Raw genomic sequence first — 27,082 nt, forward strand, 5'->3', positions numbered from 1 at the left:
GGCCCCAAAGCTCGTGTCATGAGCCTCCACACGTGGGGCCAGTGGGCACAGAGGATGGCCGGAGGATCCAGCCCTCCAGTCCATATGGCTGAGCTGCACCCCTGCCACGGCGGGGGCCGCTGGGGCCGGCGGGGGCTGGCATTCCTTGGGCTCCAGCTCCTGGGCGCCAGTGGCTGTTTTTAGCCAAGTGAAAGTCCGATGTTTTGAGATTTTCTATTCTGAGCAGCAAAGCTGGAGAAGTGGAGCAGCCTCTGACCCCTGGATGTCTGTGCAGAGCAGGGAAAGGAGCTGGGCAGGGCAGCCATGGGGCAGCTGCTGTCCCCAGGGAGATGTGGCTGCCCCAGTCTTTGCCCCACGATTGCACCTGTGGCCTTTTGCACCTCGGACTGTGCCAGAGCTTGTTGCCACCCAGCCCCATCTTCCACACTCTTCCAAGGGCGGACAGCCTTTCCAGCACCAAGATATTCCTCTTTTGCCTCCTGCAGCAAGAAGCCCTTAAGCAGGTTGTGAGTGTCCTACCACAGCCCTGCACCCCTTGTACCACACTCTGGGGTACATTTGTGCCCCACACAGAGCCCCCCTGGCACGGCACAGCCATGGGCTGGCAGGCAGCCAGAGAGGACAGCCCTAACAGAAGCACAGGGCTTGGACCAGGTTGCTGTGATGGCACAGCCAGCTCAGCCTGGCACCGGTGATGCCGACACACAGGGGGGTGATGCTGACATATAGGGAGTTTGTGTCCTCCCTACACAGCCGCGGGGTCTGTAAGAGGATGCTGGAGGCCAAGAACGTGCAGAGGAGCAGAGGTTTGCCTCCCTGGCAGCAGGACAGGTGGGCTCTTGCCAGAGCTACCGTGGCAAGTTGTTGCCTCCAGCGGGTCACCCACGTTGCAAGGGGGACAGAGTGAGGTGACCTGGGTGACGATGGGCGCGGCAGAGGGGTAGACGCCAGCCCCAGGCACAGGCTTTGGCCACATTTTATTCAACCCTACGTTTCCAAAACTGCCTCGAGATGCAAACCAGCGCTGCAGCACAGGCTGTGCAGTGGGGCTGGGGGCTGCCAATGGTGAGCGAGGCTGGGGGCCACGTCCCCCATGTCCTGGCAGGGCCTGAGGTGCAATGTCGGTGCGGGATGGCGAGGAGCCGGCGGAAGGCGGCACGAAAGTCCCGGTTGAAGAGGGTGTAGATGAGGGGGTTGAGACTGCTGTTGCAGTAGCCAATCCAGAAGAAGAAGTTGAAGAGGGGTTTGGAGACGCGGCAGCCCTCGCCACAGACAGCCCCCAGGCTGTAGGTGAAGAAGAAGGGGAACCAGCAGAGCACGAAGGCCCCCATCACCACGGCCAGCACGATGGTGAAGCGCCGCTCCCGCGCCCGCACCAGCCGCTGCCGGCACAGGGACACGCTCTGGTGCTGGCTCCGGTGCCTCCAGCCCGGCACCGCCACCCCCGGCCCCCTCTTGCTGGCCCCCGCGGGACACGGGGACCGGGTGGTGAGGAAGGCCGCAGTCCGCCGGGCGGTCAGGCGGTAGATGCGGCAGTAGACAGCCACCATGATGAGGCAAGGGGCGAAGAAGGAGGCAGCACAGGAGGCCAACACGTACCAGGTCTCCTGGCTCAGCTGGCACTCCCGACCCTCCGGCCGGGCCCGCAGGAGTGGTGGCAGTGCCACCAGGGCTGCCGCTGCCCACACCGCCGCGATCATCCCCTTCACCCGCGCGGGGCTGCGGCGCAGGTTGAGCCGGGCCGCCCGCGTGACGGCCCAGTAGCGGTCGAGGCTGATGGCACAGAGGTGCCCGATGGAGGAGGTGCAGAGCAAAACGTCCAGCGCCAGGTACAGGCTGCACCACAGGCCGCCAAAGTACCAGTAGCCCATCACCTCGTTGGCCAGCGAGAAGGGTAGGACGAGGACGGCCACCAGGATGTCCGCCGAGGCCAGGGACACCAGGAAGAGGTTCTGCGGGGCCCGCAGGACTCGGCTGGTGGAGATGGCCACCACCACCAGCATGTTGCCCAGCAGCGTGGCCAGCAGGACAGCCAGGGCAGCTAGCAGGATGAATCCTGTGGCCGTGGGCGAGTGTGGGGTGCTGCCAGCGCTGCTGCCGTTACCGGAAGCATTGGGGACGGTGCCGGTTGGCTCCATGCTGGCCCAGCCCCTCAGGCAGATGAAGCCCCATGGAGCTGCCCCCTGCCACCTGTGCCCCGCTTACCAGCCCTGCTGAGTCCCCAGGGATGTGTCCCGGCCACCACTGCTCCTGTACTGACCCGGTCTGGCAGCCACGCAGAGGTCGTCGTGGCTCGGTGGTCGCCTGGACTGGCACATGGGGTGGCAGCAGCGCCAGCAACACCGGAGTGGCGCCCACAGCAGCCCCACTGCTGGCTCTGCTGGTCACAGCCTGGGAAGAGGGCGGGAGGGAGGGAGGGACGAGCCGATAGCGCTGGCAGGAACCCAAGCATCTGCGGGCAGTGGGAGAAACAGCTATTGCCAACAATTAAAGGGCTCCTGCCAGGGTCACCGTGTGGAGTGGGTTTCTGCCAGGCAGGTCAGGGTGCCCCGTGGGCCACGGGCACTGCCTGGTCATGCCCAGTCGACAACCCACTGAGCCCCAGGGCACAGCAGCACCACAGCACCTCGCTGGCTGCCCTGTGCCCTGGGGCTTGCTGGCACGCTGCGGTGGCACAGCCCTGCGGCACAGACCCTGCCAGCACAGCCCCCTGGCACCAGGCAGGTGGGAGAAGGTGCTGCCCATGACACCTTGTACAAAGTAGGGTTGCAAACCTAGGGTTTAGCTGGCAGCGTTAATCAACAGCCAGCTGACCGTGAGCCAGCAGGGTGCCCAGGTGGCCAGAAAGGCCAATGGCTTGTACCAGAAATAATGTGACCAGCAGGACCAGGGAAGTGTTTGTCTCCCTGTTCTCAGCACTGGTGAGGCTACACCTCTTCTCCCCAGTAATGAGCCGTAGGACAAGAGGAAATGGGCTCAAGTGCCAGGGGATTTGACATTAGGAAGAACTTTTTCACTGAGAGGTTTATTAAGCACTGAACAGGCTGCCCAGGGAAGTGGTGGAGTCCCCATCCCTGGAGGTTTTAAAAGACACACAGTTGAGGTGCTGAGGGAGGTGGGTCAGTGGTGGGCTTGGCAGTGTGAGGGGAGGGATTGGACTTGATGATCTTAAAGGTCTTTTCCAACTGATGTGATTCTATGATTGAATGACTCTATCTGCAGCATCATCAGCGCGTGCCCCATGGCATCAGCAGCACCTTCGGTGCATCCCCAGCAGCGGGGCTGGGCTGTGCTGCGGTGGGGGTGTGGGCATGAGGTGGGTGGGTGGTGGGTGCCTGCAGCTCCACAGGGTTTGCAGAGGCAGGAGCTGCCGGGACACACACACACACATGCAGAGCCGGGGGGCGAGCACTCAGCGTTTATTAGACACCATCTGAGCGGGGACTGCGGAGCCACGGGAGCGACGGGCCGGGTGTCTGGTGCCGGCTAGAGCCGGGTGGCACCGTGTGGGGGTGGGCAAGGGGAGCCCACCCGGATGGCGGGGCTGGGCACCTCCTCGGGGTAGGAGAGCGCGGGGTTGTCCAGCCCCAGCCTGGCCTTGTCGCGGGGAGGGCCCTCGCGCTCGTCCCAGCCCTCGGCGCTGCGGCAGCGGTCGGTGCAGCACAGCGTGGCGCGGGTGATGAGCCGGTCCAGGGGCTGCAGCGAGTGCATCCAGGAGGGGAGGAAGTCCCAGGTCTGCAGCCATTTGGGCAAGTGGCCGGGGCTGCGTGTCTGCAGCGCGTTCACCAGCCCCACGAAGAAGAAGAGGCCGAGGAAGGGTGCGCCCACCCCCACCAGCACCCGCCAGCCCGCCATGGAGATGCCGAAGATGAGGGAGGGCAGGAGGAGGAAGCAGACGATGAGGTACAGCACGGCAAACCAGCGGTACTTGGCCGTGCGCTCCCCCAGCGCCTTGGCCATGCGGATGGGCAGGCGGGTGAAGGGCAGCGGGTACCACAGCAGGATGCCAGAGATGTTGAAGAAGAAGTGGCAGAGGGCAATCTGCAGGGATGGCATCCCCGTTGGGCCCGGCACGCTGGCTTCCCCCAGCTCTGCCTTGCCCCTTCCAACCTGACCCTGGCCCTGCAGCTGCCTGTACCTGGAAGGAGCTGGCCAGCTTGTCCCCCGGGCTAGCCAGGGCGGCCAGGATGGCGGTGGTGGTGGTGCCGATGTTGGAGCCCAGGGTCAGCGGGTAGGCACGCTCGATGCTGATCACCCCCAAGCCTGCGGGAGAGGCACCCCAGCCCGTCCCATCACTCCTCACCAGCACCATCCCCGTGCTCTCCCTAGGAGGCACACAGCTCCTCCTGCACCTCAGCGAGTGCCACCATCGTGGGGGGCACCAGCACACGGCAGGGGACGCGGCACGGCTGGCACTCACCAATCAGGGGCGTGATGGCCGAGGTGAAGACAGAGCTGCTCTGCACCACGAAGGTCATCCCAGCACCCACCACCATGGCGAAGTAGCCGGTGAGCCAGCTGAGCGGGTGCGGGAGGTCTGCCACAGCACAGCCGTGGGCACGGACACGAGCGTGGACATGGGCATGGACACATCAGCTGGGAGCAGCCTGGAGCTCCTGCCTGGTGCTGGGGAGGGGACTGTGGGGCTAGGCTCTGCATGTGGGGTCAGGCTGTTGGGATGGGGCCAGCCTGGTGGCTGGGGAAAGAGGACGTGGATACCAGGAGGCCGTGACAGCCACAGCGGAGTGGGGATGAGGGGCAGGCAGGGGGCTTGGGAGTCAGGAAGGGATGAGGGGTTAGGGACAGCCAGGGATGGGTCTGAGGATGGCAGGTGGGGCTGGGCAGGCAGGGTCCCATCCCACACACCCCGTGATGGTTCCCGTGCCACTCACCAGTGTTGATGACCTTCTGGATGGCTTTGGCCACCTGCCCCTTGAGCAGGGAGTTGAGGAGTTTGACGAGGAGGATGAGGCAGGTGCAGAGCACGATGAGGGACCCGGCCAGCAGCACCAGCCCCACGGCCAGGTCAGGCAGCGGCGTGTCAGCGAAGAGGTGCTCACCTGCCCCACAGCATGGCTGGGCAAGGGGCTGGGGACAGCCCCACTCACAAACCCACCCCCTTTCTCAGACAGCCCCAGGCCTGTACCCCTGCCCCACATCAAAACCCCAGCCCCATGCCCAGCACTTCTCCATCCCATATTCAGCCCCCCACCCCCCCTGTGCACCTCTGCAGCCTCATGCCTCGTGCCCTCCCCAGCCCCTGGCACCCACTCACACTTCTGCCTGGTGACATTGTGGAGGCTCTCAATGCCCTTCGTGCTGCAGGGGCTGGGGGGTGTGCAGTTTGGAGAGGGGCCAAGCCCCACAGCAGCCATCTGCAGGGAGAGGGTGGGCTACAGCCTGCTCCACAGCATCCTTGGCCTGCCCCTGCACACCTCACCCTCTGTGGGATCATTTGGTGGCCCCAGCAGGGCTATGGAGCTCTCACCTGTGCTGGTGCAGGGCCACACCAGACACGGATGAGGCTCCGGTTGCGCTGGCTCTCGTCCCCCGTTGCGATGCCCGTGATCACAGACTTGTCCAGCTGCAACAACATACATGTTGGAGAGGGCCTTTGAAGGCTGACACCACCCATGGCCTGGGGACATCCTCACTGGGATGGGAACGCCACTGCCAGCCTGGGGACACTGGGATACAACCACCATCAAAGGGAGACCAGCGCTGGGGACATCACCACCAGCATGTGGGACATCAGAGCTGGGGGACTACCACAGCAGGGGGACACCACCAGCCTTGGGGGCACCGCAGCTGAGGAGACCTGGATGATGAGCTTGGTGAAGGGCTCGGTGATGATCTTCAGCAGGTCAGGGGCATCCTTCCCGCTGCGGATGTTGAAGGTGGCCACAACCAGGTGTGTGACACGGTGCAGGTACCCGCTCACCACCTCCAGTGGCAGCAGGACTAGCACCGACAGCCAGTTGAAGCAGTCGTGCACCGTGGCACCGGCGAAGGCCCTGTGTGGAGGAGCCCGTGGGCATGGGGTGGCCCCTGGGAAGTAGCCCTCAGACCCCTCCCTGAGTCTTCTCTGCCCCGACCAGCTCTCACCGTTTGAACTCACTGCGGTCGCCAGCTTGCATGAGGGCCACGATGGTGTTGGTGACGGAGGTGCCGATGTTGGAGCCCATGATGATGGGGATGGCAGAGCGCACCTCCAGCACTGGGGATGGAGAGATCCCATTAGCCCTGCGCAGCCTGGCTCAGGGTGAGCCAATTTGGTCACCCCGTCCCCTGCCTCAGATCCCCAGGAGCCCCATGGGCACACTCACACCCTGAGGAGACCATGCTGACAATGATGGACGTGGAGGTGGAGGAGCTCTGCACCAGCACAGTGACCAAGATGCCCACCACCAGCCCAGCCACCGGGTTGGAGAGGATGGCATTGTCCTTGAAGATGTCCCCAGCCACCTTGCCTGCAGGAGAGCGAGTGGAAGGATGCTGGCACGGCGGGCGCCACCAGCCCCACGGGTGCCCCTGACACCCTACCTCCAGCCAACTGGAAAGCCGAGCTGAGCACGTCCAGCGAGCATACAAAGAGATACAGGAACCCAAACATCAGGGGCACCTTGAGAAGGGAGACACAGATGGACTGGACTCTGGCCCAGCACCCCAGCTCTGTGCGAGACAAGAGAGAGTGTTAACCACCGGCCATGGCACGGCCACGGCTCCCTGGGCTTCCTTCCACAGCCCTGCACCATCCTCCCACAGCCCAAATGCGATGGGACTCGTCTCCAGCCATGCCACCACCCTCCAGTCCCCTTCATCTCCTCCTGCCCTGAAGCGCCTGTGTTGCCCCTTGGCTCTGCCCACAGCCCCCTGGAGAGATGAAGGTTCCCCCTCACCCCCAGCACATAGCTCAGGGGTCTGGCTGGTGAGACAGCACAGGGGAATTGCTGCCAGCCCCCAAGGACAAAGCTGGAGCTCTCCTGGCACCCTCCAGTCCCAGCACCCTGAGCCTCCCCTCTGTGCCTCTGGCAGTTTTCTGAGGTGCTCCCCAACCTGGGTGCTGCGTGCCCCCCTCCCAGGGGGTCTCACCTGGCTTCTGCAGCTCATCCAAGCCCAGCCGGGGCCCCTGCCAGGGCAGCGCATCCAGCTCGTAGCGCTCCCTGCCCTCGCCCAGGCGCCCCGGGGAGCCAGGGCAGGGGAAGCCATGGTCAGGGCAAGGCACCGCGCCGACGGTGAAGGGGCAGGCGTGGGCACCCGGCAGCCGGTGCAGAGCTGGGGAGAGGGGGCACCTGTGCTACAGCTCTGTCCTCACAAGGAGCTCCAGCAGAGGGGAGCTGGGCACCGCCTGGACCAGGGTATGAGCCCAGCGGGGTGAGGAAGAGGAGGAGGAGAGGGTTGGGGGCACCTACCTTGGGGGCTGGGGCAGTAGGCAAACCGGGGCCCGTGCACCACCCTTCCTCCCCGCACCGGGCAGCGGGGCAGGGCCGGGCTCTCCCTCTGGTAGGGCAGCATCGCTCCTGCTGAGGCTGAGCAGAGGCAGCTGCACGTCACCACGGTGAAGCTGCACTGAGCACCACCAGCCCCCAAGTCCCCGAGGTGCCGGCACCACCCAGGAGCACCATCCCATCACCCGATGGTCCCCTGGGCCACTGGCCACTGCTATGACACCCCGGCGAGCTCTTGCACGGGCAGGCAGGGGATGTGGGGAGAGACTCTCCTGCCCAGGGCCCTGCTCACCTGGGGCTGGCCAGGCACTCAGGGCAGCACCATGTCCACATGCCACATCCACGCACTCCTCCAGTGAAGTGGCCCACAGGGCACCGCAGCCCTTTATACTCAAACCAAGAGCAAAGTCTAAGGAGCCCCGTGCTGCCCCTGGCGCTGCCCCTGGCGCTGCCCCTCACCTCCACGCGCTGCTTACCTCCTCCCCAGAAATTCCTGCAGTTAATGGGTAACTCCCCCAGCATCCCACATCAACCACAGCCCCGGGGAGGGATGGGGCACATGCCCCTGGCTACCGCATCTTCACACGCCCCTCCTCGCCTGCTCCAGGCTCTGCATTGCCCCTGGGCAAGTGGTGGCCACAGGTGAGGTGGGGAGTGAAGCCCTGGGCAGAGCTGAGAGGTGGTGCTGGAGCATCCTCAGCTTTCCATCACTTGGTCCTTGGGGCTTCATCCTCTGCATGAGAGGAGGAGGAGGAGGAGGAAGGCTTGGTGCTGGTGCTGCTGTGGTGTCTCAAACTGGACATGAGGCCATGCACACACCCACCACCCTCAGAGCCATCTGAACACCAGCCAGGAGGGACTGGGCTCTGCCCAGGGTACACACTGCCCTCGCCAGCGGGGTCTTGGCACTGGGTTACACCAGCACGGCCCTTGAGTCCCATCACTGACGGTGATGGTGGCACACGTCCTGGCTCAGCCAGTGCCAGTGGCTCAGCATGGAACAGCCAGCAGCGCCAGCATGGGCAATGTGGGCAGCACCAGCATGGGCAATGTGGGCAGCACTGGCGTGTGCAGTGTGGGCAGCACCAGCATGGGCAGTGTGGGCAGCACTGGCATGGGCAGTGTGGGCAGCACCATGAGGGCAGTGTGGGCAGCACCAGCATGGGCAGTGTGGGCAGCACCATGAGGGCAGTGTGGGCAGCACCAGCATGGGCAGTGTGGGCAGCACTGGCGTGGGCAGTGTGGGCAGCACCTGCGCCTTCCCCACACGTGCAGTGCCAAGGTGGGTAGGAGCAGAGCGATGCTAGCATTGCCGTCACCACCTCCTCCACGTTGTTTATCATTACCCGCTGTTTATGCACCTCTGGCCAAGTTTCCATCCACCCACGAGGTACCCCATCAGCTTGGTCAGCCCAAGGCTGAGCCAGGGGCCAAAGGCCCCTCCAGCCCCGGGGCCCATGGAGAACGGGCACAGAGAGTGTTGTGTGGATGCCACATCCCTGTTCCTCTGGCACTGGGCACTCCCAGGACCCATCACCATGGACAAGCCTACTGTGATTGTACTGGGGGAGTAAGGGGAGCTCAGGGACAGCCTGGGGACATCCCTGAGCACCACTGAGCCTCTGTCAGTGGAGCTGAATGCCTGGCAGGTGCCAGCACAGGGGACATGTCCTAGCCCTGCAGGACCTGGGGTGCAGCTGGTGGCACCCGCAGAGCCCTGTGCCAGGCTGCAGTGGGCAGGAGGCCTGTGTCCACACATGCCCTGAGCCTAGGGGCACTTGGCCAGTGATCCCCACAATCATTAACCCAGTGAGGCCCTGGCAGCTCAGGCTGTCACTCATTGACAGGGTCGGGGCTGAAGTCCTTGGCCATGTCGGCCCCACAGCTTCCCCAACAGTCAGCAGTGCTGGGAAAACAAGCTCCTGGCACTGGTCCCCACTGCTGGGCAAGGTGGCACCGGCCGAGGGCTGTCTCCGGCGCTGCCCTGGCCCCGGGGGGTCTGTGGGGCACAGGAGGACAGCACTGCTGGGAAAAGCACTCCTCCTTGGTGGCAGAAGAAGGAGAGGGATGCATGGTCAGGCAACGCTCTTTATTTCCCCTGGTTTCACACCACAGACGGGACTGAGCAGCACCATGGAGACACGGGAGGGCTCTGAACAGGGCCGCAGCTGTCCACGGCAGCTTGGGGCTGGGTGGCCATGACCTCATCCCTGTGTGAGCCCCTGGGCTGCCCTGGGCCATCCCTCTGCCTCTGTCTGGGCAGTGGTGATGGAGTGGTGATGCAGGGCACAGCCAGGAAGGGCCCCAGCCCCAGCACGCATGTACGATGGAGGGATCAGCTGGCTGCTGGCTGAGGGCTGTCTCCATTGCAAACTGGGACCCCTGGAGACATGGGGCTGCTGGGGATGGGGACCTACAGGGCACAGCTCAGGGTTACAGCCCAGGCCAGCCGCTGTCAGGGATGCCAGGCCAGGCACACGCTGGGTACCTACACACCAGGCTGAGGTGCTCAGCAACAGGCAGGCCTGTCCCGCAGCCCCAGCATCTGCAGCCCCAGCCAGGATGGGGCAGGGCATCTACATGCCTACATCTACACCTACATCTGCTCCTGTTTCAGCAGCCGCCCATGCAGGCTCTCCTGCGAGGAGGAGGAAGGCTTCTTTGGCACGACCTGCTGGCTCTGTCTCTGCTCAGGCAGGAACCAGGTGCCTGCTCCACACCAGCAGAGCTATAGTGGCGGCATCAGGCCCAGCCACGCTCATGTGACACAGATGGTGACAACCTGGTAGGGCACAGGCTGGCAAGGCCACGCTCACCCTCCTGGGAAGCTCTTTTCCTGTGAGGTCAAGGACTGGATCTGACCCTCAGCTCTGGACACGCGTTCTGACCCTGCCTGCCCTCAGCACCGGGGCTTGGGGCTGGAGCCTGCCTTGCCACCCCACCCACCCTCTCTATCTTGTGCCCTTTGGTTGGAAGGGTGCTTTCCCCACCTAAACAGTCAGTGGAGCCATGCCAACCCAACACAGGTATGATTTGGTGGGTGGGCAGCTCTGCCACAGGCAGAGGCACCAGCCAGGACAGTGCCAGGCATGTGTGGGACATTGCAAAGTGCTTTCCAACAAGGGTTCAAACTATGTACAAGACCCCCTTGATGTGCACCGGGATATGACCCCACTGAGGGGCACAGCAGCTGCTCAACCACTCACAGCGACACGACACGACAGTTTGGGACAGGACGTGGATGAATCTGCGGTCCGGGCGGTGTCGGTGCAGGGCAGGGGCCGGTGGGGCCCCGTGTTGGACCCTGGGGGTACCGTGTGCCGGGCGTGGACGTGCAGCGGGGCTCACCGGAGCTCGCGGTCAACCGGAGGCTGAGCCGGTGCAGGCTCTGCGGGCTGAGGGCGGCCGTCTCGCTCCGAGCCTGGCTGAGGGGTGCGGGGCTGATCTGACCCCTCGCGGGCACTGTCGTCCTGCCCAGGGAGCTGGAGGAAGTCAGGCAGGACCAGGTCCTCCTTGGAGAGCAGCCCACGCTGGTCGTTGGCCCGGCAGCTCTGGGCACGGCTCAGCAGCTCCACTAGCCCTGGGGGAAATGCAGGTCATGCACCTGAGCCTGACACTCGGGCTCCCGTCCTAACGCTTCGTCTGCCCGCTCCACCTGACGTGACCCTGAACATGTCCCAGGCACAGCACCTGCACCTCCTGCCTGCTCCATGCCAGCCCCCGTGGGACCCTCTGCTCATCCCCAGCACGCTCGGGGACCCCAAGTGCCCCATAGCCTCCCTCTGCTCATCCCCAGCACGCTGGGGGACCCCAAGTGCCCCATAGCCTATCTCCAGCTTCACAGCACCCTGCACCCACCTCCAGCAAACCAAGGGCCCTGCATTCCTCACCCTGTGTTTCTCCCCAGCCCACAGGTTTCAAACACATCATTTCTCACCTTCCAGATCATATGTGCGGCGGTTCAGGTTGGTGGAAGCCGAAGTCTGGGGCCGGGAGAAGGAGGAGGGCATCTCCCAGAACATGTCGGGCCCTGCTCCTGTTGGGCTTCCCTCCTGCTATGAACAGCCCAGGTCTCAGTGATGGGGCAAGGAGGCAGCGTTCCCCCAGCCCACGTCCTCATCATCCCCCTGCAACCTGCCCCTGCTTCAGCACCTGCTGCCCAGCCCTGCAGCATGTGCTGGGTTTGCAGCAGGGCGCATCTTCCCCACGGACCACGGCAGCAGCCACGGAGGCAGTTCTGACCCAGGGTGGTGGGATCTTGAGCTCACCTCACTCCGGAGCGGGGAGGGGGCAGCTGCAGCCTCAGCGTTCTCCATCACTCGTGTGTCTGCAAGAGAAGTGATGCTCAGCCCTGGCCCTGGTCTGGCCAGTGACAGAATGGAGCCCATCTCGGGGAGCAGGAGCCAGTAGAAAACAGCCATGGGGACACGGCTAGCAGGAGAGGACACTTTACCTCCTGGCATTTCCAGGATGAGCTTCTGAGCAGCCACAGTGCTGACCAGCTTCTCCAGGTCCAGGGCAGCTGGCTCACCTTGCTGCAACAGGAAGAGGCAGCTGGTGTCACACTTGCTGCAGCACAGCAAGGGCAGCCAGGCTGAGGGCCAGCCCTGGCCGGGTCACAGGCTGCACAGTACAGAACCCACCACGAGTCCTTCCCAGATCACAGCATGTGCCAGGGCCCAGCTCAAACACCGGTGACCCTCCACAAACCCACAGGCTGTCCATGGCATGGACTGCTGCTGCTGCCCACCCCCCGGTCGGGCCCAGCAGCCCCTGGCCTCAGCCCCAAAGCCCGGGGAGGAGGCGGGGGCCGTGGCCACGAGGGCTCACCCGCCGCAGCAGCGCCCGCGCTGTGCTCACGCCGTACTTCCCCAGCACGGGCTGCAGCGCTTCCCGGATGCGCTTGGTCGACTTTGCTGTGATGCGGATGGTCTTGTTGAGGGAGGAGATTTCCAGACTGCAGAGGGGGACAAGAGGCTGTCTGCAGGCAGGCACGGGCAGGCAGGGCCAGAGCCGGGGTGCCTGGGACTGCCTGTGGAGCCGGGTGTGGGGCACCGTGGGTGGCCCACGTGCGATGTGGACTTGATGCCCACGTGTGGGCAACAGCATCAGCCCCGACGTTCCCACTCACTCAAAGCTTATCCTGTTCTCCAGCTTCACCTCCTGGTCTGCCAACACGGAGCACTCCTGGTCCAGCACCAGCGCTTTCTGCAAGAGCCAAACCATCAGCAGAGCACAGGCAGAGCGGTGTGTGCTCCCAGCCCAGGGACGGGGGCTGGTAGGAGCCCCCTCTCCCCCTGCCTGCCCTACCTGCTCGTTCCCCACCAGGTAGACCTTGATGTCGGGGAGGCTGAAGCCGCGCTTCTCGCAGATCCCCGCCAGCATGTCACGGATGGAGTGGCCTGGCCGGATGGAGGCCAGGGAGGCTGTGCCATCGGGCAGGTACACGCAGCAGTACTTCATGGGCTTGGCTGGCAGCTCTGCCTCACTGCCCCCCAGGCTCTTCCGATGGCCCTGCGGGAAGGAGGGAGGAAGGGAGGGATGCAGTGGGATGAGCCCGGCCGGCGGCAGCTGATGCTGCGGGGCTGACGCGGTGACCACTCACCTCTGTCCAGGGGCTGGCGGTCGTGCTGGCAGAGGACAGGAAGCCCAGGTCCAGGCTGGCCGAGGAGTTGAGCGAGCCCTGGGACTCCCGCCACAGTATGGCACTCCCACCGCCTTCTCCCCCATCTAGGACAGAGAGGGATGGCGGTGGGGACTGCGGGCACCCTCCAGGGGTGGCCCAGCCTCCCTGCCCTGCTGGGCACAGCACCCACCTGCCCAGGAGGGCTCCCGCCGCTCTCCCTTCCTGAAGGACCGGCGGGGGCTGCGGTTGGCACCGCTGCCTGCCGTCTCCACACCCAGTGGCAGCGACTTGCCCAGCTTCAGCTTTGACTTCTGGGGCAAAGAGAGAAGCATCTCAGCATGGGGACATCTGAGGCTGCCCCTTCCCTTTCCCCAGTCCCCTGACTACTTGTCTCTCCTCAGCCCAGGGCTGGGTTTGCTCTAAGCAGTGAGGAAGGGACCCAACACCGTTTTCTCAGGCAAAGAGACAGGTCCCTGTGCCCAGCTTCCCACCCTGCTCACCTTGCTGAGGTCGGGTGGGGGGCTGCTGCTGCGGGAGTGGGGCCGCAGGTCGGGCAGGGGCTGCCCCTGGCTCTCTGCTCGCAGGCAGGCCTGGTAGAGCGGGGATTTCACAAAGCGTGTGTAGCTGTCAAACTTCATCAAGTTGAAGATCTGCAAAAGGAGATGCATGTGCTCCAGACCCCTGCCCACCCACAGCTTGCTCCAGCCACTGCACCACGGCACGGCCCCATAGTGACGCTGGGTGCTACACAGGGGGTCCCCCAGCCCCGTTCCTGTGGGTGCTGCTCATACCTGGAGCTGCTGGATGCGAAACATGTCTGGGGAGGGGGTGGCCAGCATGTCCTCCCCGATCCAGGCCTGCTTGTCGATGTTCACGGGACTCACTGAGTGGCTGGAGAGGAACTCATCGTAGATCCACCGTGCCTCCCGGGCCAGCTGGGGAGCAGGGAGTCAGGCTGAGACCAGGACCCCCCTCCTCACTGATACCCTGCGCAGCCTCCTGAGCCCTGAGGGGCCAAGTTTCCCCTGGGACCAGCTCGGTACTTGGGCAGGCACTGGAGCCAGACACCAATCCCAACACCAACCACAGAGGTACAGCCCAGGGTAGGAACTGTCCCTGCTAGTGATGTGACTCTATCCCCTTGAGCCCCCATCCAGCTCCCTGCCCTTGCTCCCGTCCTCCCAGCACCACCCTCCACTCTCAGGCCACCTGGAGAAGCATGACCTACTCGCACAGGGAAGGCAGTACCAGCTGTGGCTCTTCAGATGCACCATCACATCCATCCCCTTATTCCTCCCACACGAACCCCCAGCCTGCTGGGCCTCCCAGAACAGGGACCCCGGGACATGCAGACACGACATCCACCTCCCCCTGCATCCCTCCCAGCAGCTGTGTGGCACAGGCCCAGCCGGGCCAGTACCTGCTGCGTGTCGCTGGCTGGGATCTGCTGGAAGCGCTCGCACGCCTGCCAGAAGTAGACGTTTTCAGCGCTGAACTCCTTCTTGAGGAACTCCTGCAGGGCAGAGGGAGCTGCTGGCTGTGGGCCAGGTGGGGGGCAGGGGGAGTGTGGCCGAGGCCTGGGCTGAGGCACTCACGGTGAAGTAGGTGACTGCCACGCGGTCCTGCAGCAGTGTCTCGAAGGACTCGGCCCAGCTGACCACGGAGCCGGGTGCGGAGCCGCAGGGGCCCGGCGGGCCGGGCAGGCTGTTCACACTGTGGTTGCTGCCACGGGCCCTGGAGGCGTTTAATTCTGAGGGAGATAAAGGGTCAGTTCTGGCTGCCTGGGCGTCCCCACCACCAGCACCTCCCTGCATCTGCAGCGAGTTCATCCACCCCATGCCGATGGGAGCCTCAGGTAGGGAACACGAGGAGCATCACAGCGGCATCCTCGGCAGATCCATGATGCCACAGCTGGCACTTGCCACCATGACGGCCCTCCCTGCCAGTGCTGGCTGTCCTCCCCTGCCCAGGTGCCACCAAGACTCCAGCTGTGGGTCACCTCCCAAGGGAACAAATTCAATGTGAGGGGGAGGCACCCAGTGGGGAGGGAAAGCGGGATGGAAGGGGACACGGGGGGCACACGGCACAGAGGGAAGCTCGGAAGATGAGGAGAGGTGCCTGAACTTATCTCCTCCATTCCTCCAGCCATGATAAGGAATAAACCCCGTGAGACAATGGCACAGAAAAGAGTCATCCCTGGCTCCTGACCCTGAGGAAATCCTCCCTTGGGGAAACCCAAGATGCTCAGGCACTCAAATGGAATCCCTCTGTCAGAAAGATGGAAGTTCCCAGGGGCAACTCCAGCTTTTGAACTGGTTTGGTTGGTGAGCAACAGCAAACAGAGGGTCATTTGCAAGAGGAGGTAAGAGTATGGAAGCAGAGTTCTCTAGGCAAAGCTGCTTGGGAGCAGAGGAGGCAGTAGGCTGCTGCCTTGTTGGGCTCCCCACTCCTGCTTCCACCCAAAACACGGAGTAACTGCGCACACCCCGCGTGTGATCCCGGGATCTGAGGGGCTGAGGCGGCAAACGGGCCACCTGGGATATCCAACGCACACAAACAGACAGACTCCCTCAGGAAACCGAAGGCTGGCTGGTACATGGGTTCTGCTTGTCCTGGGTGCCAAGGGTGCCAGCTGAACAGCCAGAAAGGAGGGACAGGCACAAGGGGAGACGTGGGAGGGGTGGGGGGTACAGCGAGTGCCTGGCAGCAGGCTCAGCCCAGCACTGGGCGAGCCCGGCCATGCACCCACCCACGGCACAGCCTGTGCTGACACAGCACCTGGCTCTCTGCTGGTTTCTTGCCCCTGGCACCAGGCTGGCTGTGGGCTTCCCCCTCCCCTAGAGACAATGCCAGGCTCCAGTCCCAGAGCAAAGAGCAGCCTTACCTCCATCTGACACAGCCGGGCCCTGTGGGAGGGGAGAGAAGAGAGGTCAGAGGGGCCACAGGGCCTCTGCCAGCCTGGTGCCGCAGGCAAGTTCTGGTGCTACTTGCTGCCCCACGGCAGAGGCAGGACACGGAGCTCCCAACCCTGGGTGCTGAGTAAGGATGGAGGATTACCAGAGGTTCACAGCTTCTCTCCCACCCGCTGTGCCTTGCATCTACTGCCCTGGGGCCAGACCAACAACTGGGAAAGGGCAGAGGCTATCAGATGTAACCCTGCCGCTGCTGCCTGGGGAGGAGAGAAGCAACCTCCCCAGCACAGGAAGAGGAGGGGAGGGGAGGGGAGAGAGGGAAGGAAGGACAACCACAGCCGTAGGCAGGCCTGCTCTCTTCTTGCTCAGGGCTTGGGGCTATAGGAGGGTGAATGACCAAAAACAGGGACCGGGTGCTGCCTCCCCAGCGTATGGCAGGACAGGATGGGCTGGTCCACCCCATTTACCATCTGTGGGGATGAGGTACCCCAGGACCCACAGCAAGCAGGGAGCTGTGCAGAGCCTCTGCAGTCAAAGCCCAGCCAAGCACACTCAGCGTGGCCCAGCCTCTCATTGCCTGCCCAGTGCCACGCTGAAGCGATGCCCTCAACTTGGGGGGCCAGTGCCAACCCCTCTGCCAGCCCCACACACTGTAGCCTGCCCTGCACACCCCCTGCCTGTCTTCATCCCTGCCCAACTATCTGACCCCAGCCTATCCCTGCTACCCTACCTCACAAGCTGCTGCCACACTCCTTACCCCATCCCCATGTACTCCCATCTCACCAGCTCCTTGCTCTTCTCCATCTATCCATCCATCTACCCCTGCTGCCCACCCCCTCACAGCCCTGCCCCGCCTGTGCCACTCAGCCCCACACACACCAAACCTGCTTGCCCAACACCCCAGTGCCATCAATCCTCACTTATATCACTGTCTCAGCCTCATAAATCCCTGCCTGCTCGTTGCCCCATTCCCATACATCCCCATCTGCTGCGCACCCCATACACTGCTGCCTGCCCTAACGCCCCTCTGCATCTCTGCCTGCTTTGGATACCCAAGCCCCGTACAGCCCTACCCGCCTGGTACCCAGCCCCACACCCTCTGCCTGCCTGTTATCTGTCCCATACCCTTCTGCCTGCCCAATGCCTGTCCCCATACTCTGCCTGACCACTATCCACACCCCCCGCCTGCCTGATTCCTGGCCCCACAGCCCCTGCTTGCCCTGTGCCCAGCCCCACAGCCCCTGCCTGTCCAGTACCGAGCCCCTGACCAGCAGCCCCATAGGTCCATCTTCCTGCCCGTTATCCAACCCGCCCCCCAAACCCGCCCGGTACCCGGCCCCACACGTCCATCTTCCTGCCCGTTATCCACCCCACGGCCCCTCCCCGCCCGGTTCCCGGCCCCACGGCCGCCGCCCGCCCGGTACCGCCGCTCCGCGGGGCGGGGCAGCTCCGGAGGATGGAGACCGGCGCCCGGGGCCCCGCCGAGCCTCACCATGCGGCCGTTGTGGACCAGCAGCAGCTTGGCCTTGCCCTGCATGCCTGGCTCCGCCCGGCCCAGCGCGCTACCGGCGCGGCCCGCGGCCCCGCAGCATCCCCGGGCTCCCCCGGCGCGGCTCCCCCGGAGCTCCCGGCACTACCGCTTTCGGCTGCCACAGGAAGTGTCGCCCTGGGAACCGAGACCGCAGCGGGGGGAGCGGAGCCGCCCTCCCGCCCCGCGCCGCCACCGGCCCCGGCCCCGGCCCCGCCCCGCGCCGCCACCGGCCCCGTCGCTGTCCCCATCCCTGTCCCCGTCCCAGTGCCCACCGCCATCCCCATCGCTATCCCCATCTGCATCCACACCCATGACCGCACCCCAGTCCCAATCCCCATCCCTGTCTCCGTCTGCATCCACACCATCTCCGTCGCTGCCCCCCTCTCCAGCGCCCTCAGTCCCCATCCACATCATGGCCCGTGCCACCTCAGGGTCGCAGAATCACGGAATGGTGGGGGCTGGAAGGGACCTTTGGGAATCATCTAGTCCAACCCCTGCTAAAGCAGGTTCGCCTGGATCAGGTCACACGGGAATGCATCCAGGCAGCACTTGAAAATATCCAGAGAATGAGACTAAAGGGTCACCAGCCCATCGCCACCACTCCCAGCCCCTGGGCAGCCCAAAGGGGCTCCTCCAGGGCATCACATCCCCCTAGAGAAAGGGGAACAGGAGGGCGTCAGCACCCCCAACACACTCCATCACCAGTGTGACGCTGCTTGTCCCAGTCACCCAGCAGCGGCCCTGGGGTGGCCCTCAGAGCTGTGCCACTGCCATCAGTGGCCACCGGCAGAGCCTGGCAGAGAGGAGCTGCGGACGTGCAGCCTGGAGTCACCAAACTGATGCCTAAGCAGTTTTGCCCATCTCCCAAGGTCGGGGTTCCATGTTGATCAGCAACCACAAACCAGTTGAGGATATTTTAAGGTTATTTGTTAGGAAATATAAGTAACTAACAGTTGAAGGATAAACCGCAGAGCACCATGGCAACCCGCTGATGGAAATGCTAATAACTGGGACATAAGGTGGGTGATTAACCTATCAAAAGCAGAACCCTAACATTAAGTTGGGTGCAGATCTATGCAGAGAAGAATGAAGCGTTCCCACCATGAACGTGCACAAAAGCAGGGCAGGAGGGTGGGGGGTAGGAGGGTGGCCCCAGCGCTGCCTCACTGCCCTCTGCCGCAGCACACAGCGTCACTGGGGTGGGGGGTGACCATGCTTCTCCCCTTCCCTTTGTCGGAGCGTAGCGATGCTGTTTGCCTTGGCTTTCAAACGGGAGTTATAAATAAAAATGTCTCACCAAGGGTGCATGACTCACGGTCCTCGCCGCAAGGATAACCTCTCTGCTAGGAAACCTGATCCCAGGGCTGAGCTGCAGCCTGCAGGGATCAAAGCCATCGCTTAACTCAGATATTTCATCCAAAAGGCAAATGGATGACGCCCTCAGCCCCATCTGGGCTAGGGTGGGCTGCCTGTGCCACTCTGGACTCGCGTGCTCTGCCAGCCCCCACCTCAGGCTGCCAAGAGTCCAGTCCTCGTCCTGCCCCAGCGCCTTGTCCTGTTTCCCTGGGGTGGCAGCAAGGAGCTGGGGCTGACATGTCCTCGAGCAGCTCAGCACCACTTCCTGCCACCCTCCGAGACTGCCGCTCGTGGGTACTGGTGTGGGATGGTACAAGAGGTAGGGATGTGCCGAGACATCTCCCCTCACCTGGGAGGCCATGTCAGCCCTGTGCTCCAGGCCATGGCCGTGCCCTTGCCTCCCCCCTGCCTGGGCAGCAGGCAGCAGCTCCCTTCCCAGCTGAGGCCTCTCCCAGCATCTCACACCGGCTGCACATCTCCATCCCCCCGCCATGCCCTGCCTGCAGGATGCCCACGGGGCCAGGTCAGCACACCCTTCCCCTGCGCTGCCATCCCCAAGCCAGAGCCTGGCCCCATGGGGAGAGGGACGCCCCGTGCCCTAATGCCCCGGCCCGCTGGGACCAGCTTTATCCCTGGGGCAGGCGATGTCGGGGCGACAGCTGGCTGGAGGATTTGCTGAGGGCATTATTTAATGCTGTGGGTAAATGGAGAAACAACAGCTAATTCTGGAGCCCGTAATCCTCTTCCTCCCCGCAGGGATGGGGCTTGTGCCAGTGGCAGGCCCCAGGGACAAGCCCCCGGCAGCTCCCGAGCCGTGCTGTGGGACGGAGCGACTCCCAGACCATGGGTGATGTGCAGCAGGTAAGTGAGGTCTGGCAACGTCCTGCCTGTGCCAGGGTGGCTGTGCTGGCACCAGGGCCCGGCTGTGGCATTTTGCAGCCTGGTAGAGCCGTCCCAGGGCTGTACCCTGTGTTGGTCCTCGGGCAGGGACAGCACATCCAGGGGGGGATGGCATTGGGGCTGGGCAGATCTACCATGAGGCTACCCCAATAAGCCTGGACACCTCAGGAGCCGAGCCCTGGCCCTCACTCAGGCTACAGACACGGGGTACCTGCAGTCAATGGTGCATCCTGCACCTCCTCCCTGAAACAAGAGTGCTCTGCAGCGACCTGGCACCCCACAGGGCTCCCCCAGCACCCCGCAGCCCCAGGGGCTGCTCTCAGTCATCCAGAGGCTGAAGGGCTCCCCAGAGCAGGAGCTCCGCATCGTCCTGCTGGGGCTGGACAATGCGGGGAAGACCACGCTGCTGAAACGCCTGGCGTCCGAGGAGGTCAGCACCATCACACCCACCCAGGTGAGTGCTGCCGGGGGCCACGGGCAGCGGGAGGGTGGCAGGTCCTGCCCTCCCCTTGGGTGATGCCAGGGTTTGTGTGGTGTCCTCCCCACGCAGGGCTTCAACATCAAGAGCGTCCATTCGCACGGCTTCAAGCTAAACGTCTGGGATATTGGGGGGCAGCGCTCCATCCGCCCGTACTGGAGGAAGTATCTGGGCAGCACAGACCTGCTGGTGAGTGGGGTGGCCACCCCCAGCCCCCTCGGTGTGGGGAGCCATGCCCTCTGCACAGGGCTGCGGAGCCCAGCAGAGCTGTATGGCCCCACGGAAGGCAGAGGGCTGTGCAGTTGGGTGTGAGGAGCAGCTGCTGACTGTCCCTTTTGTCCCCATGGCAGATTTATGTAATTGACAGCGCAGACCAGAAGCGTTTCGAGGAGACAGGGCAGGTATGAGGGGACCAAGTCGGGAGGGAGCTGTGGAGCTCTGAGGCCTTGACCCATCTGGCACCAGCTCTTTGAGGACTGGAGCAGGGAGCGAAGCAGCCTCTCTACTGTGGGGCGGCGCTGCTGTGGGGGCCAAGCTGTCCCCGGAGTGATGTGGGAAGGGGTTGTGATCCAAGCCTCAGCATGCAGAGGTGCCTCACTCTATGGCAGAGCTGTGCCCAGCAGCATTTACGAGTGGGCTGTGATGCCCCAGAGGTACCTGGCACAGGGGTGACCTGCTGAAAGCAACCCCTCAGCCACCAGCCCTCCCAGCAACAGGTTAGTGATACAACCGAGCAAAGGTTTATGAGGTAATTCCATTCCAAGCCCTGGGAATGAGGCTGGAGAGGAGAAGGTGAGACATAGACTGTCAGCCTCGGCTGTGCCAGCAGCAGACAGCAGCGTGGGTGTGCCAGACAGCATGGGGCTGGCAGCAGCCTCCTGTGGCTGCCCTTTGCCCAAGAGTCTGGCTGCCAGGAGTGCTTCAGCCTTCAGGTAGAACTGCGTGCATCTCCCAGGGTCTCTTTGGGGCAGGTAGGACTTTGAGGGCACATGCTTCTCCCTCAGGATGTTGAGACCTTGTTGCTTCTTTGGCTGCCATAAGAGCACCAGAGGGAGGGCACTGAGGCAATCTAGGGGCCTGAAGTGCCCCAGCCAGCCCTGGGCAGCTCAGGCAAGTGGCCTAGCAGCTCCATGCAGGAGGGCAGAGGCCCTGGAAGATGGTTTTTCTCTTGGCAGGAGCTGGCAGAGCTCACTGAGGATGAGTCCCTCGTAGGGGTCCCATTGCTGGTGTTTGCCAACAAGCAGGACCTAGTGACTGCGGCACCTGCAGCTGAGATTGCAGAAGGGCTGAGCCTCCACACCTACCGGGACCGGGAATGGCAGATCCAGGCCTGCTCAGCCCTGTCTGGGGAAGGAGTGCAGGTAGAGGTGGGAGCTGCAGGCTCTGCAGAGGTGGGAAATGACACAAGGACCTGCCGTTCTCTTGGGGCAGTGCTCACAATCTCTTTTCCCTACAGGATGGGATGAACTGGATTTCTAGCCAGATCATGAACAGGAAGAAGTGAGAGCTGCAAAGTGCTGGACAGGACTGAGCTGCAGGTCCCTAAGCCATGGCCAACACCCCTGGTACCTAGACTCCCTACAACAGCCCAGCTGGGCCCTGAGTCTTAGGCTTCCATGCTCAGATGGGCTTCCCACCGGGTCTGTCACTGCTCAGGCGGCTCCCCGTCTCCCTGCCTCCTTGGCTTCCTTGGGCTCCTCATCCCCCCTAACCCTCCTGCAGCCTCCATGCTGTTGGAGGGAAGCACGTGTCCCACCGTGTCAAGGTCTTGCACACCTCCAGAATGAGAATCTGCTCAGGATTTGTCCACCCACACTGCTGGCACATCCCACAGACGCCATGGCAATGTGCTGGCTGTCTGGGGCACGCTGGGCACCACACTGCGGCACCAGCTGCGCCTGCAGACATGTCACCTACAGACAACCAGAGGACATGTGTTCCACTCGCCTCCTGTGGGATGTGGCCAGTGCAGCCCCAGCCATGGCAACCGGCGCAGAAAAAACCCTCAGCTCAGTCTGTTTTTGCTGGCCAGAGGAGCTCCCGCGTGGGCACAAGACCTGGGACAAGCACAGCGGCACAGAGAGGACCCGGCTGGGCAGCCACCGCGGGAGGGGTTTCACGGCCTGGTGATGGCTCCGGGTGCAGCCGTGCTGAGAGGGACTGGTCGTTCTGGACACCAGAACTCAGAAACGAGGTGACTGTAACGGACCAAATTCAACCCCCAGGGCAGGGCAGTGTAAACTCTGACTTGAATTATCCGGTGTTTTTCCTCGTCATTTAAACCCCCCCAAACCTCACTCGTGCAATGCTCGTGCTCTCTCCAAGGGCTCATACCCGCTGGGAAGCGCGTTATGCTACACGCACCCCACCGCCCCGCTGAAGACACCCATCCCGCGGGCCCCGCTGACCCCCGCGGCTGCGGGGCGGAGAGACGGGATGGGCCTTGCGGGGCCCAGAACTGCTCCGGGCTACCCGGGCCACTGCTCCCCGCGGGGCTCGGCTCTTGCGGGGGCCGCTGCTGCCCGCGGCGCGCCGGGGTCTGCCGGGGCCGGGCGCCGTTGCCATGGCGACGCCCCGCCGGGGAGCGCCCCGCACGTTCCCGGCACGAGGAGAGGGAGCGCGGACTACAGCTCCCGGCATGCCGCGCGCCGCCGCTCCTCCGCTTCCCCTCCCTCCCCGCGCGCCCGACGTACGGCGGGAGCCGCGTGCCACCCTGGCCCCGCCCCCTCGCTCGCCATAGGCCGGCGGCGGTGACGTTAGCCAGTGGGGGCGGGGCCGGGATGACGTAGCGGGTTCTGATTGGCGGCGCGCGGCGCCCGTCCCGGGGGGGAGGCGGAAGCGGAGCATGGCGGCGGGTGCGGGCGCGCTGCTGGCGGCCGCGCTGCTGCTGGCGGCCGGACCGCGCCCGGCGCCCGCCGAGCTCACCGACGGCAACAGCGAGCACCTGAAGCGGGAGCACTCGCTGATGAAGCCGTACCAGGGTGAGTGCGGGGCCGGGCCGGGGCGGGGCGGGGCGGGGCGGGACGCGGCGGCCCGGGCTGAGCCGCGTTCTCTCCGTCGCTCTGCAGGCGCGGGCTCCGCTGCCATGCCGCTGTGGGACTTCCAGGGCAGCACCATGGTCACCAGCCAGTACGTCCGCCTGACGCCCGATGAGCGCAGCCGGGAGGGCTGCATCTGGAACCGTGTGGTGAGGACCCGGCGGAGGGGCGGGGGGAGACCGGCGGGGCCCGGGCGCCTTTCCCGGCCCCTACTCTAACACCGCCGCGCGATCTCTCCGCACAGCCCTGCTTCCTCAAGGACTGGGAGCTCCACGTCCACTTCAAGATCCACGGAGCCGGCAAGAAGAACCTGCACGGGGACGGCCTGGCGCTGTGGTACACGCAGGAGCGCCTGGTGCCAGGTACAGGGCACTGCCTTGTTCAGCTGAGGCCTCCTCAGTGCTTGCCAGGCCCTGGGGCAGCTCAGGGAGCTGTCCCTGCCCTGCGGGTCTTTGGCCAGGGACAGCATTTGAGCTCCCCTCTGCCTGCCTTCACCAGACTGGAATGGTGTGTCCTGAGAACAAGTGCCCTCAGTCACCTGCCCGGCATCAAACAACTCTCACTACTCTTTTCAGTGTTCTCTGAGCACAAATTCTGTCTGAGAACCGTCTGATCCCAATGCTCTGCCCTTTTCCAGGTCCTGTCTTTGGCAGCAAGGACAACTTTCATGGACTGGCTATTTTCCTTGATACTTATCCCAACGATGAAGCGACAGAGGTGAGTGTTTCGGGGGTCTGATACAGTGCCAAGGGGGCTGTTTACTCGAGCTCCGAGTGCTTTGTGCCCATACCAAGGAGAAGTCTCTCCTCACATGAGAGTGGGCTGCTCTTCTCTCATGGGAGCTAGTAAAGGGAAGAGTTTTTATGTGCATTAATAGAGATAAGAAGGTCCTCGCTCCATTCTTCTTCTGTTGTTGAGTACACAGATGCTTCCAAGGCCTTTCTCTCTGTGTGAGGGTGGCAGAGGGCTGCTGTAAGCTATGCACTGCCTGTTCAGTCAGAGGAATAGACCTAAAAGTGTATTTGTCCCAAGTGTCATTTCCTGAACTTCTCAGTGCTTTGGTTGCTCAGTTCCTGTTGTTTCTGGCCTTGCTCTCGTTTGCAAACCTGAGTGTCCCTGAAAAAGAAACTCCTGAACTGCCTTTTCTGCTTCAGAGTTCCTGTGCCTGAACTGTGCTCAGCCCCGTGGGGCTGATGGTTCTTCCCTTCCATCCCGCTCTGCGCTTCTGCGTTGCCTTACAGCACAGTTGGAAAACATGACTGTGCCACTGAGATCTATTGCACCAAAAACTTGGTGTGCTTGAGCTGTAAAGCATCTGGAAATGACCCATCTCCTCTTGTCTTGATGCTCCCTGTGGGTTGATTCCTTGCCCACGATTGGCCTCTCCTGGTGTACTTAATCTACTGACTGCAGTAGTGGTTGTGCTGTGAGATTTCTGCCCCTTCTGGGTCCTGTGCTCTGCTCTTCCACATCTTCCCCAGTCAGGTGCTTACTCTGCAAGTGTGGGGCAGTGTCTTTGCCCCAGCTCTGCGCTGCACTCGCAGCTCAGGGGGAAATTTGGTGCAGAAGGTCACAAACGGCTGCTGTTGCTCTGTTGTGGAGAAGATGTGCTTCCATTGTTCTGTAGCCACCCTTGCAGCAGAGCCGGGGCTCTGTGGCTGTGCTCCTGCTCCCACTGAGGGTCTGACTGGGCAGGGGAAGGTGGTGGCTCTTTGTCCCACGGCTCGAGGGCTCCCGAGAGCAGCCGCGCTCTGCTGTCTCCCCGCAGCGCGTGTTCCCCTACATCTCCGCCATGGTGAACAACGGCTCCCTGACGTACGACCACAGCAAGGACGGGCGCTGGACGGAGCTGGCGGGCTGCACCGCCGACCTCCGCAACCAGAACCACGACACCTTCCTGGCCGTCCGCTACTCGCGGGGCCGCCTGACGGTGAGACACGCCGGGAGCCTTGGCGGGTGCTGCCGGGCCGGAGCCTGGAGCTGGCAAAAGAGCTGTGGGTGGGCAGGATGGTGCCGTGTGTGCCGGCCCTGACGCTCCCCTGCTCTTGCAGGTGATGACCGACGTGGAAGACAAGAATGAATGGAAGAACTGCATTGACATTGCGGGGGTGCAGCTGCCCACAGGCTACTTCTTCGGAGCCTCTGCTGGCACTGGAGATTTGTCTGGTGAGAGGGGCTTTGCCCACGGGCATACACACGCTGTTTGGAGCCTGGACTGTAACGCTGTGAGTGTGCTGCATGGCTTTGATGGCTTCCTTTCCCTGAATGGACCTCTTGGGTAGAGACCTGTGGCCCGGGAAAGGTGGCACCTGAAGAGCTAAGGAGTTTGCAGTTTGGTCCCAAGGTGGGAGGGTGGCCTGAGAGGGAAGGAGCCGTGGATGTGGCAGAGCATGATCCTGGCAGTGCTACGGGTGTGTGCACACCTTTCTGAGCTCCTGACGGTGTTTGGTGTGTGCTGGCGGCTGTTTCCTAGACAACCACGACATCATCTCGATGAAGCTGTTCCAGCTGATGGTGGAGCACCCCGTAGAAGATGAGTCTGTTGACTGGACCAAGATCGAGCCTAGCGTCAGCCTCCTTAAATCCCCCAAAGGTGAGTCTCGGGGTGGGCTCTTGAAGGCCTGTTGAACGGTGTCAGAGCTGTGACACCCTGTGAGGTGTCGCACGGTCTCTGGAGTTGCCCTTTTCCTCACAGACAACGTGGATGACCCGACGGGGAACTTCCGCAGCGGGCCTCTGACGGGCTGGAAGGTGTTCCTGCTCCTGCTCTGCGCGCTGCTGGGCATCATCGTCTGCGCCGTGGTGGGGGCCGTGGTCTTCCAGAAGCGCCAGGAGCGGAACAAGCGCTTCTACTGACCGAAAACCTGGGCCCCCGGCCTGGGCCCAGACCCGTCTTTTCTATGAGGAGCTGTAAAAACTGTGGTTTCTAAAAGCTGTTTCTGAGAAATATCAGAAGTATTTTCTTATCTGTCTGTCTGGCTGTAACCCCTGTCTGGCCCTTGGCCTCGGGAGGCTGGGACTGAGGCAGGCGATGCCCGTTGGGGCCCTGGGGGGTTTGGGGTGGGGGCCTGGAGCTTGTTCCCCTGTTTTTCTGGTGCTCCCCCTGCCAGCCGGGCCCTGCCTGTGCCGGGGAGAGGGGGGTGAGCGGCGGGTGTGAATGTAAGGGGCTGTGGGGAGGGGGTGGGGAGCAGGGGCATTAAAGAACTGACACCATCTCTGGCTCTCTTGTCTCTGTCGGGGGAGGTCCTTGGATGTTGGGGTTGAGAGAGGGGGATGTTGCCTCCTGACAGGGTCATTCCTGGAGAGGCCCAGAGGCCTTGGACTGCTCCCAGGTAACAAGTGTCAGGACAAGAGGAAATGACCTCCAGTGGCAGCAAGGGAGCTTTAGCTTGAATGGGAGGAAAAACTTCTTCACTGAAAGCCTTGTCAAGCACTGAACAGGCTGCCCAGGGAGGGGGTGGAGGCCCCATCCTTGGAGACATTTAAAAGACAGATGATGTGCTGAGGGAAGTGGGTTAGGGGTGGGCTTGGCAGTGTGAGGGGAGGGGTTGGACTTGATTCTAAAGGTCTTTTCCAACTGAAATGATTCTGAGACAAGAGGAGGCACCGTGGAGGTCTCTGGTACAGGTCTGGATGGGGTGGGATGAGATGGGGATGGAGTAGCGTAGGATGGGGATGGGATTAGGGGATGGGATGGGGTGGGATGGGATTTGGGGATGGGGTGGGATGGCAATGGGATGAGATGGGCATGGGATTAGGGGACAGGATGGGATTAGGGGATGGGAATGGGATG

The 27,082-nt window shown here is 63.2% G+C and overlaps 5 protein-coding genes across 6 annotated transcripts; 2 read left to right on the top strand and 3 right to left on the bottom strand.

The window, feature by feature from the left end:
* Positions 1-977: 977 nt before the first annotated feature.
* Positions 978-2,362, bottom strand: LOC133626095 (alpha-2Db adrenergic receptor-like). Its single transcript, XM_062002740.1, has one exon. It carries the CDS (start codon positions 2,136-2,138, stop codon positions 978-980), a length of 1,161 nt encoding a protein of 386 aa, XP_061858724.1. The 5' UTR covers positions 2,139-2,362.
* A 1,124-nt stretch (positions 2,363-3,486) lies between these two features.
* On the bottom strand, positions 3,487-7,625 carry SLC34A1 (solute carrier family 34 member 1). Its single transcript, XM_062002354.1, has 13 exons — positions 7,608-7,625; positions 7,413-7,569; positions 7,093-7,275; positions 6,544-6,672; positions 6,327-6,470; positions 6,106-6,217; positions 5,819-6,014; positions 5,489-5,584; positions 5,276-5,375; positions 4,893-5,060; positions 4,421-4,537; positions 4,139-4,263; positions 3,487-4,041 (listed from the first exon to the last, which is right to left on the bottom strand). Exons 1-13 carry the CDS (start codon positions 7,623-7,625, stop codon positions 3,487-3,489), a joined length of 2,100 nt encoding a protein of 699 aa, XP_061858338.1.
* Positions 7,626-9,522: 1,897 nt separating this feature from the next.
* Positions 9,523-17,610, bottom strand: RGS14 (regulator of G protein signaling 14). Of its 2 annotated transcripts, none has more exons than XM_062002430.1 (15): positions 17,479-17,610; positions 15,959-15,980; positions 14,670-14,824; positions 14,495-14,587; positions 13,866-14,009; positions 13,575-13,724; positions 13,265-13,385; positions 13,054-13,178; positions 12,759-12,962; positions 12,580-12,656; positions 12,279-12,405; positions 11,902-11,983; positions 11,717-11,775; positions 11,386-11,500; positions 9,523-11,028 (listed from the first exon to the last, which is right to left on the bottom strand). In XM_062002430.1, exons 1-15 carry the CDS (start codon positions 17,521-17,523, stop codon positions 10,793-10,795), a joined length of 1,755 nt encoding a protein of 584 aa, XP_061858414.1. In that variant the 5' UTR covers positions 17,524-17,610; the 3' UTR covers positions 9,523-10,792. The 2 variants fall into 2 exon arrangements, with proteins under 2 accessions (XP_061858414.1, XP_061858413.1); XM_062002429.1 differs by having other exon boundaries at positions 11,386-11,503.
* Positions 17,611-19,577: 1,967 nt separating this feature from the next.
* LOC104557510 (ADP-ribosylation factor-like protein 3) lies at positions 19,578-21,755 on the top strand. The gene is given in 7 exon segments (XM_062002700.1): positions 19,578-19,622; positions 19,624-19,734; positions 20,027-20,227; positions 20,324-20,440; positions 20,602-20,652; positions 21,427-21,612; positions 21,708-21,755. Coding segments are annotated over 7 exon segments (759 nt in total).
* A 1,335-nt stretch (positions 21,756-23,090) lies between these two features.
* On the top strand, positions 23,091-26,255 carry LMAN2 (lectin, mannose binding 2). Its single transcript, XM_062002427.1, has 8 exons — positions 23,091-23,232; positions 23,320-23,438; positions 23,534-23,651; positions 23,927-24,006; positions 25,058-25,219; positions 25,341-25,455; positions 25,763-25,882; positions 25,985-26,255. Exons 1-8 carry the CDS (start codon positions 23,097-23,099, stop codon positions 26,143-26,145), a joined length of 1,011 nt encoding a protein of 336 aa, XP_061858411.1. The 5' UTR covers positions 23,091-23,096; the 3' UTR covers positions 26,146-26,255.
* The last annotated feature ends 827 nt before the right edge of the window (positions 26,256-27,082 follow it).

The sequence above is a fragment of the Colius striatus genome, chromosome 9 (assembly GCF_028858725.1).
Source record: "Colius striatus isolate bColStr4 chromosome 9, bColStr4.1.hap1, whole genome shotgun sequence".
In the NCBI taxonomy this organism is placed as follows: Eukaryota; Metazoa; Chordata; class Aves; order Coliiformes; family Coliidae; genus Colius; species Colius striatus.